Source organism: Melanerpes formicivorus, unplaced genomic scaffold (assembly GCF_026170545.1).
Source record: "Melanerpes formicivorus ecotype bairdi unplaced genomic scaffold, bMelFor1.0.p_v2 SCAF_61, whole genome shotgun sequence".
NCBI lineage: Eukaryota > Metazoa > Chordata > Aves > Piciformes > Picidae > Melanerpes > Melanerpes formicivorus.
Genome location: NW_027142413.1, coordinates 1,562,332 through 1,580,048, shown reverse-complemented (window position 1 = coordinate 1,580,048; position 17,717 = coordinate 1,562,332). Strand labels below are relative to the sequence as shown.

Sequence of the window (17,717 nt, the reverse complement as noted above, 5' to 3'; positions counted from 1 at the left end):
GTTATGATAACAGTATTGAAAAGGAATATAATGGAAAGAGAGAGAAATAAAACCTGAGAATAGACAAGTGCTGCACAATACAGTTGCTCATCACCTGCTGATCAATGCTCCAGCAGCAATCTGCACCTCCTGGCCAACTGCCCCCAGTTTGTATACTGAGTGTGACGTTATGTGGTATGGCTAGTTCAAGCCAGCTCTGATGGTCTTGGTCTCTCCCAGCTTCTTGCGCACCTGCTTGCTGGCAGATCATGGGAAGCTGAAAAATCCTTGACTTAGCCCAAGCCCTACTTAGCAACCACTAGACCAGCCATGTATTATCAGTCTTGTACTCGTACTAATTCTAAGCCACAACATTATACTATCTACTGGGAGGAAAACTAAGTCTTAGCCAAAACCAGAGCAGACTATCAAATAGTTAATCTGTTTATATCTTGAATAACAATCAGCTATTAAGCATTGACATTTGTAGCAAGTTCTCTCTTTGGTTTCTGAAGTATCTGGTTTTATTTATGTATTCCACTCAAACCTTCAGATGAGGTATTCATGCATTTGAGTCTTCACAGCCAGAGTAATTTCTGTAAGAATTAGAAGCTTAGCTGAAACATGCTGTGTGAATCCTGAGCAGTGTGTCTGGGATACCTTACTCTCTTTACACAAACATGAGGCTATAGTGTCAAGAATTATGTGTGTTGAGAAATGTTGAGGTTGGATTCTCATATTGTCTGTGATCCAATCATATAATCACAGAAAGGTTTGGGTTGGAAAGGACCTTAAAGATCATCTAGTTCCAACAACCCTGCCATGGGCAGGGGCACATTCCACTAGATCGAGTAGATTAAAGCAAACAATTTCAAAAACATGTAAACCTGTTAGTTTCCAATTACACTTGCAGGTGCACAAAACATACTCTATTTTTACTGTCCTTATTATAGAGGGGAAAAACCACTTGTTCTAGCCATAGATATTTTATAAAGGTTTAAAGTGCTTAGAAAAACAGAGCAAACATGATAATAATCTTCTACCAAGTGATCAGGCCCAGTCAGCATGGGCATATGAAAGGCAGGTCCTGTCTGACTAATCTGGGGTCCTTCTATGACAAGCTGACCTGCCTAGTGGATGAGGGAAGTGCCATGCACATTATCTACCTGGACTTTAGTAAAGCCTTTGACACTGTCTCCCACAGCATTCTCCTTCAGAAACTCAAGGCATAAGGCTTGGATAAGTGCACTCTGCACTGGATTAAAAACTGGCTGGATGGCCAGGCCTAAAGAGTGGTGGTGGAGTTAAGTCTGGCTGGTGTCCAGTTACTAGTGGTGTCCCCCAGGGTTCAGTACTGGGACCTTCTCTTTAATATCTTTATTGATGATCTAGATGAGTGCACCTTCAGTAAATTTGCAGATGACACCCAGCTGGGTGGCTGTGTTGATCTGCTAGAGGGTAGGGAGTCTTTGCAGTGGGACCTAGACAGATTAGACCAATGGGCCAAAGCTAACTGAAGTTTAACAAAGCCAAGTTCCACATCCTGCACCTGGATCACAACAACCCCATGGTAAGCTACAGACTTGGGGTGTGTGGTTGGAAAGCTGCAGCTCAGAGAGGGACCTGGGGGAATGGGTTTGACAGTCAATTAAATATGAGTCAGCAGTATGCCCAGGTGGCCAAGAAAGCCAATGGCATCCTGGCATGTGTTAGAAACATGGTGGCCAGCAGGAAAAGGCAGGTGATCTCACCCCCCTGTACTCAGCACTGGTGAGGCCACACATTGAGTTCTCTCTTCAGTTCTGGGCCTCTCACTCCAAGAAGGACATTGAGGTTCTGGAACATATCCAGAGAAGGGCAATGAGGCTGGTGAAGTGCTTGGACCCCATGGCTATGAGGAGTGTTTGAGGGAGCTGGGATTGTTCAGTCTGGAGAAGAGGAGGCTGAGGGGACACCTCATTGCACTCTACAACTACCTGAAGGGAGGTTGAAGCAAGGAAGGGGCCAGCCACCTTCTGACCTTCCACCTTCTGACCTTGATGTCAAGTGAGAGGACTAGAGGAAATGGTTTCAGACTGTGTCAGGGAAGGCCAGGCTGGATACTAGGAAATACTTCTGCACAGAGAAGGTTATCAAACACTGAAATGGTCTGCCCAGGGAAGTGGTGGAGTTGCCATGCCTGGAGATGTTTAAGCAACGTGTGGACCTGGTGCTTAGGGACGTGGTTTAAGATTGACTCTAAACTGGGCCGAGGGTTGGACTGCATGATTTGTGAGATCTCTTCCAACTGAGTAATTTTGCTGATTGTGTGATTCTATTACTGCCTATACTGTTTTGGAATTGCTGGGATGACAAAAATTATTTCCAGCTGAAAGAAAAGTATTCAGTGTAAAACACCCTACACACAGACTGATGGAGCACTTGCTGGACTGCCATTCTCTTTGTGTTTCTGAGTATTTTCTGTATCATAAGATTTTTAAGTCATCTTGCATGAAAAGCTAAGAGGAGAAATATATTGAACATGGAAGATGTACAGAGTTGGCCATAAACTGCAAACTTCAGCCATTTCACTCAGCCTCTTCCCAGAGTTTCCTTCTTTGAGTAGATTTTTAAATGGTGCAGGGTTGCTTTTGGTGTGTGTGGTTGGTTGGTTCTTTTTAAAGCATCATGTAACATTTTGGCTTCTGTTTTACAGCAGGAGATCTGTGGGTTTTCCTCAGAGACTGTTCTACAGAGCTGGAAGAGCTTTGTAGCAAACTGTACTGTGAGTCCATTGTCATTTTAGAAGATTGTATTGCTTCAGGAAGCCAGGAAGCAGGAGTTAACAGCAGTTTCTGTTCTCTCACCTGACTGTGCCTTCTGAATTTGTACCATTCTAGGAGGCAGAAGAACAACATTTCTTCTCCAAGGGTTTTGTTGAGCTGCTTGTCTAATAGGGTTGAAAAGAAAGAGGGAAGGGGATTTTAACAAGTAAACAAACATGAAACCATCCTAGGGAGATAACAGTTACGTTCCCTTGCATTAAATAGCACTTGCCTAATATTAGGCTTTGCTGTTTCCTGTTGTGTGCCTCAGATTCTCCTGTTCAGCCCCCCTAAGGCTGTTCCCAGAAAACACCTAACTGGAGCAGCACTGGACCCCTGCACCTCCTGCAGGTATTACCACAGGGGGCTGGCACACAGTACTTATGTACTAGCTTTTATTATCTAATATTAATGCTTCTTGTAGATTATCAAGTGGTTCCATGGTGTTCATTTACTGATGAGCCCACTGTAGAGCTCTCTTCATTCAGACATACTGGGTTTTGTCTCATCAAACCGTGGTGCAAACAAAGTTCTTTTAACTCAAAAAAACAAAAAAACCAACAAACTAATGCTTTTAAAAGGTAGTAGGCAATTGGAAACATTACTTTGAAAAAAAGTATTTAAGGTCGAGCAATGCTTAGGGCTGTTTAAGGCAAATCTGTGATGGCTTCCACAATCAACTGGTTTGCAAGACAACCTCATGAAAGGTCCATGTGTTACTATGTCCATCACCCCACCACATGAAAGCCCTCTTCTAATGTGTCTGCCTTCCCAGTGAAAGGACACAAAATAACAATATAGAAATTTCAAAGGCAATCATGGTGTGAAATTTCCTTTGAAGACCTAAGAGAGCAGGTATAAGAGCTGTGGTTGTGAAGGCACCTCGTTTGTGTTGCACCATGGGGTTGGGGGGCTTGCCACTGAAACACATGATTCTTCAAAGATGTGCTGAATTGGATGATACATGAGTTAACTACCCACTTGTGGAAGGGGGTGTTGGCATGAAGCAGTTCATTTTGGCTGTATGTTTGGGAGCACTAGCTCCAGTTGCTGGGAAAATGCTGCTCTGCTCATGAAAGACAGGAAGACGCTGCACCTTTTAACTGACCTAGAGGAAGGCGGCTTGCCTTTCACAGCTACAGAACAGCCTGTGTAGAGAGTTATTTACTGCTTGACTCTTTTTCTGGGAAATATCTTCCTCAGAAGCCACTCCTAGGCTTTGGTTTTCCTCCTTGTGGGTGTCTCTGCTGTGTTCCAGGGACTGTGGTGAGCATTTGGCAAGATCATCTGACCCCTCACTTGGAAGTGCTGTATCAGAGAAGCCTAGCTGAAAGATGACATCAGTGCTTCTGCTCTCTTTGTGTTGTACCTTGTTTGTTTCAGGACTTCTTTGCCTGTCTGTGGTAATGAACCTTTTCCTGTTCCTTGGTGCAGAGCACATCTACCCCCAGCAATATGTACACTATAAACATCTATTAGAACCACCTTCTCCTACCCCTTCCCTCCCCTCCCTCCCCACCTATTCCTCCCTTTTTTTACAATTATTAGACGCAAAAGCAAGAGCAGTGCCATTGAGAGCTTCTGTCTGTGATTGATCACCCTCTGGTTTGAGCTCTGTGTGTGCCCTTTGGGAAAATCAAATAGATTACATTTCAGTGTGCCTCATTGAAGGAAGAGCTAAATGTTCTTATTACTGATGGAAGAAGAGACAGGAGGATCTGCTGGTGTGAGGGAGGGAGAAGAGACTTTCAAGACTGCAAGCAAAGATGAATTAATAATACTATTTGCAGTCATACTGCCTGTCTTTTTACTTGCTTCCACCCTGTCCCTTTCTTGCTGAAGAAGAGAAAAACAAAGTCTATGTGGGCCATGAAAGAAAGCTTAGTTTGAGAAAGTCAAACTCTGCACACATGACTCTGTTTACGCTTTCTGGCCTGGCTCAATCTCCTCACAGTGAAGCAGCATGGCAGGAATCCTCCCATCTGCCTTCAGACAGGCTCTGGCCTTCCAAGCCATGGGGATGTTAGCTCACTTGCCTCTGCCACCATGAGCAGGCAGAGAGGACTACAGGGTGCAAAGGCAGTATCTTTTTATAAGCCTCCTGCCAGACCAGTGCCCTCAGCAGGAAGAGCTGGACAAGGCCAAGGCAGGCTCTTTGCAAGCAGCCATAGGAAGGCAGTGGTGGGTGCCAATAACTAACAAGCATGCACCTATGGGCAAATACGGGAGTTACTCTTTGCTGACAGAGACACCCTGTTTATATTGGCCTCACTTGGCAACCCCTGCTTTCAGGCAGGAGCATAACCAGAGACAACCAGAGATAAGCCAGTATTTTCTTCAGCCACGGCTGGAGTGCAGGAAGCAGGGAGCCATATGTGGCAAGGACCACAACCAGTTCAGGGGCTTCAAAGGCCCCCTGAACAACTCTGCACCAAGGGCCAGGAGAAACATAGCTGCTGTTCTCAGCCCTTTTACAGGGAAAACAGAACATGGGGTGGTCATTTTGTGGGCTGGGGCATCTGGACTTCTCATGAAAGCATCCTAAGGATCTCTGCTGTGGGCCAGTGTGAGGAGAGATGAAGCAACAGAGTTGGGGAGGCAGGGTGGGCAGTAGGGCTGTGTGTGTGTGTGTCAGGGACAGGTATGAGCAAACCTCTATCATACCTATCCGAAATTTTCTTAAAGAGAATGGCTACTCAAGTGTCAAATCAGGAGAATCACTTAAGGCTGTGATCAGTCTTGCTGGCATTCGGTGGCTCAGATTTGCTCATTTGGGAGTACACCAAGGGATATGTTGTTAAAAAATCAAACACTAAGTGCTTTTACTGAAGGAATATTTTCACAGGTTCATATGAGCCATTTTGGTGTCTTGCCAGATGGACAGATAAAGTCTGAGTTTGTCCTGGTCTGATGACAATAATGCTTTTCTTTTAAATACTAAATGTCTATTTAACAGGAATAATAAAAGTGGGTTGTTGGTTGTTGTTTTAGATTTGGTGCAGAAAAAGCATTCTGACCATGGTATTTCCATATCAACAATAGTTGGAGGCTTTGTAGAAATAAGGAGCTTGTCTTGCATCATTTCATGGTACCCTTGGATTTCATTACCTTCAAGTTAAGGCCTTGCAATTGGCAGCACCATGCTCATACTTCAAAAGCAATTTGTGTGTTGGATTATTTTCTCACCAGGAGCTGTATTTTGCTGTTCCAAGTGAGAAGAGTACTTTAGACCACGTCAGATTATCATAATTATAAAACAGAAGCAATCAAAACACACACAAAAAAAAATGGAATCATATGCAAACTGTTAGAACTTTACTTAAAGTACGTAGAGTATGAAAGCTATTAGATAATATTGCAGCACAGATTCCCCCCCACCCCGAGAAAGCATAGGTCAATTTTGTTTAACAATGCAAAAACATAGGTCTTTGTTAAATACATAAACAGCAATCAACTCTAATGCAAGATGTACTTTCAGAGTTTTGACCTTAGCAGTCATTTTAAAAAATCTACAAACTTTTTGCCTTCATTGGTTTATTTAGAGTTTAAAGGAAACTCATGTTTAAAGCAAAGCAAAATGGTCATTAAACCCGCCCCCCCCAACTGGTATCTTTAGCACATGTACAACTTCCAGAAAGCAACATTTATTTTGAGAGAAAACAACTGGAATTCTACAAGTATGACAGAAAAAGATGCATGAGGTAATATTTAATTTAAAATCTGGAATCCCTGTACTGTAGTTCCAAATGGTGCTCTGGCTCGACACCTACAGTCCTTGCAAAACTGACTTGCTTAAGTAGTTGGGGGTGGCTGTCAGGCACACTGCTTTGCATAAAGACAGCTTTCTCTGGAAAGAAAGAATAGGAAACTGATACTGAAGTATATTCTGAAAGAAATTAAAAACAAGTGATACCTCTTAGGTGAAATATACGTTTGCCTAGTTCTCAGCTTTACCTTCAAATTACAGAAACAAACGGAAAAAAATGAGGGTTTTTCTCTCCAGAAATGTATTTAGATAATTGACCTTACCCCAAATGCAACTGCAGCATGCCATAAGTATGGCCAACTACTACTCTAGCCTCTTCTAGTGTTGTAAGCCAGTGTTGTAACCCTGCTGAGAACAAAACAAGACATTGTCCTGCAGAATAATTGACAGAGGGCCAGGTTGGGAAATGACAAGGTCTTCAAACATCTTTACCTCTCCTTTCAGAGCAAGAGTCTTCATACTTTGGGCTACCCTTTTTTAGGATGCTGCTTCCAGACAGTACTCTGAGCTCACAGTTTAAAAGTATTTCCATGAAACTCAAACCAAGGCAGTTTTAGAGAATATAAAGGCACAATTAGAACAGGCAAATAAGAGTTCAGTATTTTTTATGCATTTCTCTGGTGCGGTTCCCTGCAGTATCCAAGTATCTTTTACCAGCATTAGGGAATTTTATCCTTGTAGCATTCCTCTGAGATTGAAGAACCTGCTATCCTTGTAGTATTACCCCACAGATGGTACAGTGGACCTCACATAAAGCAATCCTGCACCTCTGTTTAGAAACTGCATCTCTTCTGAGAGACTTTCTTTGGGCTACCTCTATACAATTTGATTCTCCTCCATGGTGATTTGCTCCTGTGGAGGCAAAATAGCTCTTGTCTTCTGCTCTGCCCTAGGTTTTGCTCAGCCTTTGCAGTTTATTTCTAGTGACCTTTGTGATTAGCCCTGTTCAAGTATGTAAAGACAGAGAGCAGGATGTGTAAGACTTGCTACTTCCTCCATTTTATGTCAGTTTGCTGTCTTTTGTGCTCCTAGCACTATAAAGATTGGCTTTACCAAGTAACTAGCATCCAGTAACACTTCCCAATAACCTTTAAAGGACAATGAACTTTTCATGAAAGAGGATAAATGAAGGGGTTATGGTTCTCTCTGCCCCAATATGATTCTTGCAGGGTAATGAGGTGCAGGGTGCTTGCAAAAGACACTTCAGCTGACTCGTTTGCAGCCATCTCTCCCCTCTCTCTCCACATACACACACTGACTCCTCCAACGCTCCCTTGCTCACATGTGGGCAGTCCCAGAGACTTTCTGTCTCATGTAGATGAAGCAAGGCTTTCTCAAAGCTTGAGAATGCTGCTAGGTTTTGCTGCCCAAGCACCATTAAACACATTTCAGTAATTCCACCAGAGTCAAGTCCTTGGTCTCCAGTTTGGACTTCTGTGGCTTGTGGTAGTAACATGCCCTGCCAGTGTAGCAGAACAAATAACACAAGCAGCACAGGGGGCTCCTACATTGCCTGCAAATGCAACTTCCAAGTCCACCAGCAACTGGAGGCATCTATTTCTCTCACCTGCTCTGAACAGGCAGCTTTTGAAGGGTCACTGATGCCAGCCCACACCCAACAATGAAGTAAGAGGCTATCAACCCCCATCTTTCTAAAAACGAAGCTCTGTGTGTCCTGCTTCAAGCCATTTTCTCTCTCAGCAGATGAGCTCTGGGGTCCTCTAGCCATGCCTGTGTCTCATATCACAAAACATCCACAAGCTCCTAACTTCAAGAAAGGTAGAGGCATCAACACCAAAAGATGATCTAAAATAATGGAGCAGTGAGAGCAATATTCTGAAAGATCAAAACCTGACGTGATCTAAGCCTGATTGCCTTTATGATGGTGTGGGAAGTTTCTGCCCAGTTTAAAAACACACGTTTGATGTGAAATCTTGTGCACTTGCTTTTTAAAAGCACACAAGACAGCACAGGTAGATTTTTATCAAGCCTGAAGTAAGTGGCATGGACTTTGAACTACATTTCTTAAAGAGTTAATACATTTATATTACAAAGCTTGTTACTGTTAGTAGTAAGGATGTGTCATTTATAAAGTGCCTTCAACTTTTTCTTGAGGTTTTGCTTTTGCAATTTTCTGGTGCTTGCACATGCTGCTTACAAAATCAGCTGAGCTAAGTAAACAGTAAATATTGCCTGTAGCCTTCCAATTGTTTCATTATAGCTTAGGAAGGATCTTTGTTTATCATAATGGGACACACAAGCAGAGTTACGTTAGTGATGCTCTGGAGGGCAAATTACTAAGTTGAGGAACGCATGTTAGTCCCAGGCTCTGCTGTTTTCTGTGTGTGTGTGTGTGTGTGTATATATATATATATGTACATAAATTATTTTCCACCCAGGCAGTATTCTCATTAAAAGTGAATGTAATTATTTCTTTCAGTTCTGCAAGTTGTTGTTGTTGTTTTTTCCTTTTTTTTAACTTTTCTGTTGCACTTCTGCCAGATTATGGATAAAGCTCTTGTTCCAGTTTTGCAACAGGTCCTTTCCTAAGAGGGGATTTGTATGCTCGTTTGTATATAGGCCAAGCTCTTCTATTATGTAAATACAAGCATTTACTATGTATTAGCTTGATTTTAAAAGGGACTTATCAGAAAGGGAAGCTTTTTTTAATGCTGAAAGGTATGCATGACGAGGGCTGGGAGGAAGCAGGTAATAAGTGGTACTGCTTGCTGCCTTCAGGCGTTTTTGCTTATAGAGTTAATTGAAAAAAATGCAGTACAGTACTCAAATATGTGATCTGCAGACACAATAGCTTGTTTTTGCTTTGCCCTCCTTGTGGGCTCCCAAAGGGTGGGAGGGTACTTTACAGCTGGCTCTGGAAGTTTTGTCACCAGTACAAGAATCTGTGCAGCTGTCAGATGTGTCAGATTTTTGCCCAAATGTTTACACTGAAGAGTCCTAATAGGCACTGTCTCTTCAATCCTGAACTGAAAGCCTAATAAAAGGCAAGCAGTCTCCTGTCTCTTAAGCTGATGGGACCCCTCCAGACTGCTGACTCAGAGGACTTAGGTCAGAAAGGGATTTCAGGACACACACACACTCCCCCATCCCCAAAGGAAGGCCACCTTAGACATTGGATCAGGCTGCTCAAGTACACTTGAATTTTAAACCTAATGACTTGTCCCTGTTAATGAGGCTGACTCATTAAATTGTGAAATACACAAAGTCCTGTGTTTCCCAGTGCTTCAAACTATTCTGCACTGCTGAAGTGCAGTGCTAACTTTGCTGGAAAAGTTTTGAATTGTGGTCTTATGGATCATTAGAAAATCAAAAAGTGGCTGGAGTTGAATTAATTCTTGTAATTCTTGATTTTAAATCTAGATATTCCCCAAGACCTTCTGATTTTTGACTCTCCTTTACAGCTAAGCAAATGAAGAGTAAAAAAACACTGTCAAGTGTTTGGTTGTAAGCTACTTTTTAATCGCAGCATTACTTGACATTCAGTCAGCATGATGATTACATTTTCCTTCTCAAAATGCCAACAGACAAAGTAAGCCTAGCAGGAGCCTTCAGAAGAAAATGGGGCAAGTCTAGAGATGCTGAATTAGGAATGACGGAAAATAACAATGAGGTAAAACTAATAAACTGATTTGAGCAGTGACAAGGCTTGGTAATACTAAGAAAAACTTTCCCTTCAGCATTACAAACAGAAAAGATCACCTGAAAACATAGCACAAATTATTCTGTTTTACTGAGACAGAGTGGACACTTTGGTTGCAAAATACCAGGACTGAAGCTCACTCTCTAACGATACAATTAACTTGCACAAGCTGCAGCCAAAATGCCCTTCTGTGCGAGTACATGCTACAAGCTGAGCTTCAAGCTTGATCTCTCTGCCCCTGTATTTTGTCTTTGGCCTTTTTGTTCAAAAAGTGCCAGTTACTCAGAAGTCTGGCAATGGTTTTGCTGAGGAGTGCATCTGTGCACTGACAAATGAACTTAGCTCTCCAAAGCAAACCTATGCAAACTGTGGAAAGCCAGAGGTGCCCCTGTGCCCTCCCACAGCTCTGCAGTGCTGCTGCAGGGTGGGACACACTTGGACTGAGTTTGCTGCTAGGCTGGCAGTTTTGCCTCGTTTCACAATGCTGTCAAGCTGCAGTTGAATACAGTGTGTTGCAGGGTACGGAATAAATCTGGAGCTCCTCTTCCTGCCAGGGCTTTGCCACAACCCCCCACAACTTGCTCTACACTGCACACCTACCCCTGCTTCCCCCCCACCCCTTCCCCCAGGGAGATTTTTCCTTTCAGAAAGTATGGTATTCTATGATTGAATTCTAGTAGAGAAGCAAAGATGAATGAGAGAAGGGAATCCAAACATTTTATCGTTAAGCTGGTGGTATTTGGGAATCCCAATTTGATACCAAAACGGTGAAAATTTTGTCTTAAGGATGTTTATGTGACCTTTCCCTGATGCAGGCCTGCCATCTACTCAGAAACAGCAAGCTATGTAATCCCCTGCCTCTGCATGGCTCAGTTGGTAGTGCACAAGACCCTTAATGGGAAGGTCGTGAGTTCAAGCCTGCAGTGGGCAGTGGTGTCCTCCCTACTCTAGTCAGGAGGTCTGTGGTGACAGGTTGGACTCGATGATCTTTGAGGTCCCTTCCAACCTTAGGAGTACTGAATACTTAGGAGTACTGAAAACTTGCATACTGGTTCATTTCTGCCTGAATCTCTTCTAAGATGTTTCATACTCCTCTCTCTGATGGCTCCTGCACTCAGAAAACAAAATACTTAGAAGTAGTGATTTATGGATGTGCTGCTCCTCACCCTTCAGTCCTTCTCCTCAAGCAAATGGCAGCAGCCATACATAGCTCTGGTATTTTCTGCCCTCTGAATCATTAATCTCCTGACCATATTTTTGTCTTTAGGATGGATATACAACAGCCACAAGCTTTTCAACATGTCTAGTCTCTGTAAGTCCAGTTTAGTGATCTAACTCTTGCTTTAGCTTACAGGTATAAGGTCTGAAGGGCTATTTTATTTGATTTTTAAATGCTTTAAATTCCATTTATAAAAAAATCTCCTAGTTCCACGTTAACATCATGTTTAGACCTGAATGTCCATTCCAATGAATTCTATAAAGGCTGTAATTAAAAACACCTGTGCAGTACTCTCATGTATGTACCCATATATACATATGTATGGCTTTCCAGCACACTAATGGCTGCTGCAGCTATGCTCAGGTAACACCCAGCTGTACTAAACTCTGTGTTGATTGTGCTGGCAGTGAGGCTGGGATGTGGAACTGCAAAATGCCCCGTTCTCATTGCCACCTTGCAATGCAATGCAACAATGCAAAATTATGCCCAGTGACCCTGGACTCCTGGGTCTGAAAGCATCCTTTCTCCTTCCTTTTGAAGCATGAGGCGCCATTCCCACAAAAGAAGCCACTCTCGCCTTCAAAAGGTTTCCATTCATGCGTCATGGCCTGCTCTGAATCAGCTGCATTCATAACTCACCCTCCTCCTTGGGCTGCTCCCTCTCTGGCTACAGATTAGGCAAAACACTGAGGAGGAACGAGATATAAATCTCTCCTCCTCAAAGGGAATTATTTAGCAGCAAAATGAGTAAAAAAAAAAAGGTTTCTCTGTTACTCACCCAATCCTCTCACTCAGGATCGCTCTATCTAACAAGAAGCAACTGAATGTCCTGCCTGGGATGTCTGTGCCAGGAACATGGGGAATGGGGGCTGCCCCATGCCTGGGAACCCACTGCTGCTCCCTGGCCTCAAGCACCAGCTGGGAAATGCAGAGATTTTTCCATCAAGTCCACTGCTTGTTAAGCATCAGAGGCTTGCTTAACACAGTGATGGGGGAAGAAAAAAGCCAATGCCTGCTGTTAATTCTGCAAAAGGAAAACTCAAAGAGAAGTTGACACAAATTTACATACAAATAATAAGATGAGGCACGTTAATCCACAACTTGTTGGTGTTCTGCTCTTATTTCCTGAAATTTAAGATATAGGATGCAGATCAACCTTATTCCTTTTTATTGTAACTTTGATTGTATAACACACCAATTCTCAAGACAGTCTGGAAATGCCAAGTATCCATATGAATTAGTTGAGATGACTGCATTTGGAGAGAGAAATTTCTGAAGCAGTAACACAAGAGAGACAGCTAAGCTATTTCACCATACCTCAGGAAAAAAGAGGTGCAGGGTGGGATGTGCACCATCACCTGCCTGATGAGTGACACTGGAACCAACAATGCTATGGCCAGGGCTTAAGCCAAGATCCGTTACCTGCTCCAAGGCCACAGCCCACCAGAATGGCTGCTTCACCAGTCCATTTGAGGAGTTGGTGGAGTGGGGTATCAAGTGGTCACTGAAGCTCCTAACATTACCCAGCACACTGCCTGCCCATGCAATGAGTACCTGCATCAGCACCGGGGCCTGGCTTGGATTCACTTGTTGCAGAAACGTCAGTGCAGGGCAATGTAAAGAAATACATGGCTTGCAGGAAGCATAAAGAAATACAATGCATCCTTCCTTACATCACTGCTTCATTTTTTTCCACAAACCCACTACTTCTGTGTTCATTTGGTATCTTGCAAAGTAAAGAGTTATAAAGTATTACACAATGAAAAATGTACCATCTTTTACAACACCATTAGTTTAGCTCTGTAGGACCAATAATTTCTTTAAAGTATCTGTGTATCTTCCATCTAAAGGAAAAACCCTTCAGAGTTTCATTTGTCTTCAACTTTTTACTTTTTGATTCAATTATTACTTTGAAACCTACACTGGTTATGCTCAAAATTCTTCAAAAATACTGCTATTTGAATTTTAGTCATGTGCCAAAAGAAGTATTACACAAAAACATTTTCTTGCTTTTTATCTACAGTTCCTGAAAAACTGCACCTTGTAGACTTGGATTCAAATGTATGGGAGGAACCAAAACTGCATGAACAGAGAAGACCTCCAACGGCCACTATGACCTGTGACAGTCTACATACACATTATATACATGACTGACTGAGAGCCTGTATTAATGTGTAGTCTACACATTGCACAAAGTTAATTTGTCTAAGGGTTTTGTTTGTTTGTTTGTTTAAATACTTTTTAAAACAAGGAGAACCTTGTGGTAGTACACAAAACATATGCTTACTGGATTTAATCTTGCCCTCCTAATGCCACTGCTCATTAACCATGAGCTGATTTTGCAAACCTGGCATTCCACACAGTAATTTCTACATTATTTTCTTATTGCATTTGTACATGTAACAAATTGGTACAAATGTTTACAACAAAATGTGAAGTTCCTTGATACAATGCCTGTGATGGCCATAACTGGTAACCAGCCGACTCTGTAGTACTTTAGAGACATTTTTAGCTGAACTTGGAAAAATAGGAAATGTATTGTAGTTTAAAATAAATGTACATAATATACAATATATATATTTATACACATGTGTATGCCTACATACACATACATTGATATGACATTTAAAGCAATGTTTAGTTTTGATCAGTTCTCTGGGTGTTGGGACTACCTGGCAAATAAATCTAGAAATACAATTTGTCCACAGTTAAATAAGAATTTCCACAACTTAGAAAAATATACTTTTACTGAATAAGGTTTAAATTAATTGATTTATGGAAAAAGCATGGAGGATAGTAGGTTCCAGACTGGCATAATTAAATCTGAAAGAACACAAGCTACTACAAACCAGTAATGCATGCTGCCCCACAGCCAAACACTGAAGACCACAAAAATATTTGCTGCTGCTGCTGCAGCCACTATTGGTGGCACCCACACTCTCCCTGGTTTGATCACCCATTTTAGATAAGCTTCAATTCCACCCAATACAAGTCACCCACTTGACCTCTTGTCCTGTTATTTAAGGCCCATTTCAACTATGACCATACAGTGCCTGCTGCCTTCTTCAAGTACATCACTCGCTGGCTGATGTGAGCAGCTCCCCACTTCCACGCGGCTTTTGCCTGGAGAGCTAACATATGATCAAGGTCTCTGATTTACAACTTGGAGGACCACCAGTACTTCACCATACAGATTCTGGATCTACTGCATAGGTAAATCTATCATAGCAAAACATAGATGTGTGTATCTGTGTTGTGTATCTGTATATATATGTATAAAAAAGTACATATATACAGATACACACGTGCGTGCGTGTGAGCATGTGTACGTTTCTATAGAAAAGATTTCCTGGCGCTATGTGTGGTAATGCGATACACCACGGTATCCTGGTATCCTGCATGCATTAGCTGATCCTTTCTTTAGAAAAATAGAGGCACCAGAAATCAGGAGAGAGTGCAAATCAACCATGAAAAATGAAAGTTAAATCAGCGGACAAGAACTTTGGTAAAGCTTGTTGATGCACCTATTTTTCAATTCAAATCCAGTCCAAGTCTACCAGCTGCCATCCCCCTTTTCACAAGGGCAAAGTGCATGGATTTTTTTCCTCCCAAAGAAAATTATGCATAAGGAAGGTGGGGCTTAAAGATTCAAGAACATTCTGAATTAAATGTTTACATTTTTTTAAAAGATTACTTTTTTCTGGTGGAATGAAAGCCATACAGAGTTCTTGTCCTGTATTTGATTTATTGTATGCATATATATATAAATATATATGTCTCTTTTTATGTACCTGTGTGTGTATATACACATTCACACATTATTAATCTAGAGGGGAACCCATTTTTCTCCACTTTGTATGTGAAGACTTACATGTTCCTCCCTGTCTTGTACCCTGTGCAGTATAAGCTCTTGTGATGAGGCCAAACAAAAAGTTGTGTTAGTTTATGTAGCAAAGTCATTTTCAAGCAAGTAAAATAAAGCTCCGTATTCCAAACTTCTTTTCCTTTACATTTCTCATAAAGAAAAGAAAGGAAAAGGAAAGAGGGGAGGGAATAGAATTATGGCAGTAGCACTGAGCCAGTGGCATGTGAGTGTGTGTAAGTGTGCACGTGCACGCAGGTGCGCACACACACACGTGCACAAAGAGCAGGGCTTTGGCTGACAAATGCAGATTGTCCAGAGAAAGTGGATGAGTAAGGAAGGAAGACTCTACAGTGATGCAATTGTATCTTTTATGTTTGCATGGAGTGAGAAAACAAATTCAATTGAGAAGAAAAGAAAAAAAAAAAGAAAGCAAAGACCTCTTTTTAGGTCCCTCATCAGCGAGAGCATACTCAGTATGCTAGAGAATTTATCTGAAACCTCTTAAATCAAGGCCTCTTTATTACAAAAATAAAAACAAACAAACAAAAGGTATGAGAGAAGACAAGATGCTGAAGTGTCACTCCAATCATCCCTGCAGAGAACAATTGCATCTCCTTTCTTATTCATTCTCTTCTCTCATTTCTACGATGTCTGTCATTTCTTCTGTGTGAGGCATGTCGGTCATTGCAGAGTCTTCACCTTCTGTAGCTGTTTCGTTCTCGTTCCGCTTCTTTTTCTGGATTGGAACAAGCATTCGGAAATCTATCAGTAAGCTGTGCACGAACACAGTCTTGCAAAATTTGGGCACTTGGAGAAGTGAGGTGGGAATCATTCTTCTTTTAGAGAGTGTTATTAAAATCTAGAATATTTGTAGTCTATTTGTAGTGTGGCACTAATAAGCTAGTTTAACTTAGAAGGTTTCTGTAACCTTCCTGGGGCTCAGCTTTCTCCTCTGTAATACAAATGCAACAACAGAGGAATTTCCTATGCTAAGCAATATCCAAAACTGGCTTCAGCATGACTGGAGGGAAGAGAGCATCTGGAATCTTTTACATCACAGACTATTATTTACAAAAAAAAAAAGGAAAGCAAACATAACATGAGAGAAGAAGAGAAGATAAGCTGCTCCAGCAGGGGAGACAGAGGTGGCAACCTACCTAATTTCTCAAATGTCAAACTTCAGGAATTTTACAAAATGTGAGCATTCTGTTTTTTCTTGGTATTGCTGATCCACCATGATCCCCCACCACATCAAGGCACCAAGGTCACACAATAAAAGTATTTTTGGCTAGCAGGGGCAGGAGGACATTCAAGAGTCCTATGATTCATCCAGGATGTCCTGGATTAGTAAAGCTAAGAAGCATTCAGCCCCACTACAAAACAAGTTGAAGCATCTGTTCCTTATTATCCATTTCTCAGCAGGCTGACTAGTTTTACAGAAAGCACTTGTACAGCTGACAAAAAGTCCCCCACAGGTATTAATGATTCAGCTGAGTTGGGCATCTCAGAGGTTTGAAATTTCAGAGACATCCACATACTTGATTTGCAGCTCTCAAACGTCACCCACTTATTACCACTATGGGTGAAAACAAGTTAAGGTATACAGGTACTGGTTGGCTCTGCCACTGCCACAATGGTTGTTGAGACAATGTTGCCATCTACATATAATTCTGGTACGGGAATAAATCAGATGGGCAGAGTTATTATTACTCCTACCTGCAAAAAAATTAAGCACCAGGTCCCTGGCCAGAAATACTGTAAGACCTACTACTGTAACAAACAAGCGATGAGGAGGTTAGTCCAAGCAGATATGTGTTGTGAAACCACAGGCCAAGAACAGCTTGTGCTTCTCAAGAAAAATATGACAGACTAATCATGTCAGAGATCAAGATTTCTGTTTCCTTATGAACCTTGCACACTTTGTTCTATTGCTGTGGCCTGCACTGTTAACCATATCAAAATTCAGTTCAGTGTGTTCCAATATATGGCTTTTAGGCATCCCATCTTCCATCTCTTTTTGTTAAACACAGAAGTGGCACTTTGTAACTAGTCTCATTCAAAAAGAACATACAGATCATATTTTTTGCTCCCATTCACAAAGTCTGTCTGTACTATCTAACCACATCTTTCCTGCTTGGAGTTGGACCTGGCGTCCTACGCAGTGCCTTGGACACATAACTAAAGGACTCAGCATGCAGGTACTGTGATACACCCAGTCACCCAGCCAATATTTATCCTGTGTTTGACTTAATTTAGTGGAATATTCTTTGAAATGCACGTCTCACATACCAGCAGGACTGTAGTGTGTCAAACATGTAAAAGTATGCCTATGAGAAGCCATTGGTTGTTTAAGTATTTGTAAATTCTTATCCTCTGCTGCTGCAGGAGTATAGTTTGGTTTAAGTCACTTCTGCAGAGGGCAA

General features: G+C 41.9%; 1 protein-coding gene across 1 annotated transcript in view; it reads right to left on the bottom strand.

Annotated features, from left to right (window-relative positions):
- Window positions 1–15,644: 15,644 nt before the first annotated feature.
- Window positions 15,645–17,717, bottom strand: part of ANKH (ANKH inorganic pyrophosphate transport regulator) — a 91,687-nt gene continuing 89,614 nt past the window's right edge. Inside the window, exon 12 of the mRNA XM_068161981.1 lies at window positions 15,645–16,030. Coding sequence (XP_068018082.1) covers window positions 15,914–16,030 — 117 coding nt within the window. The 3' untranslated portion in view covers window positions 15,645–15,913. The remainder of the gene's footprint in view (window positions 16,031–17,717) is intronic.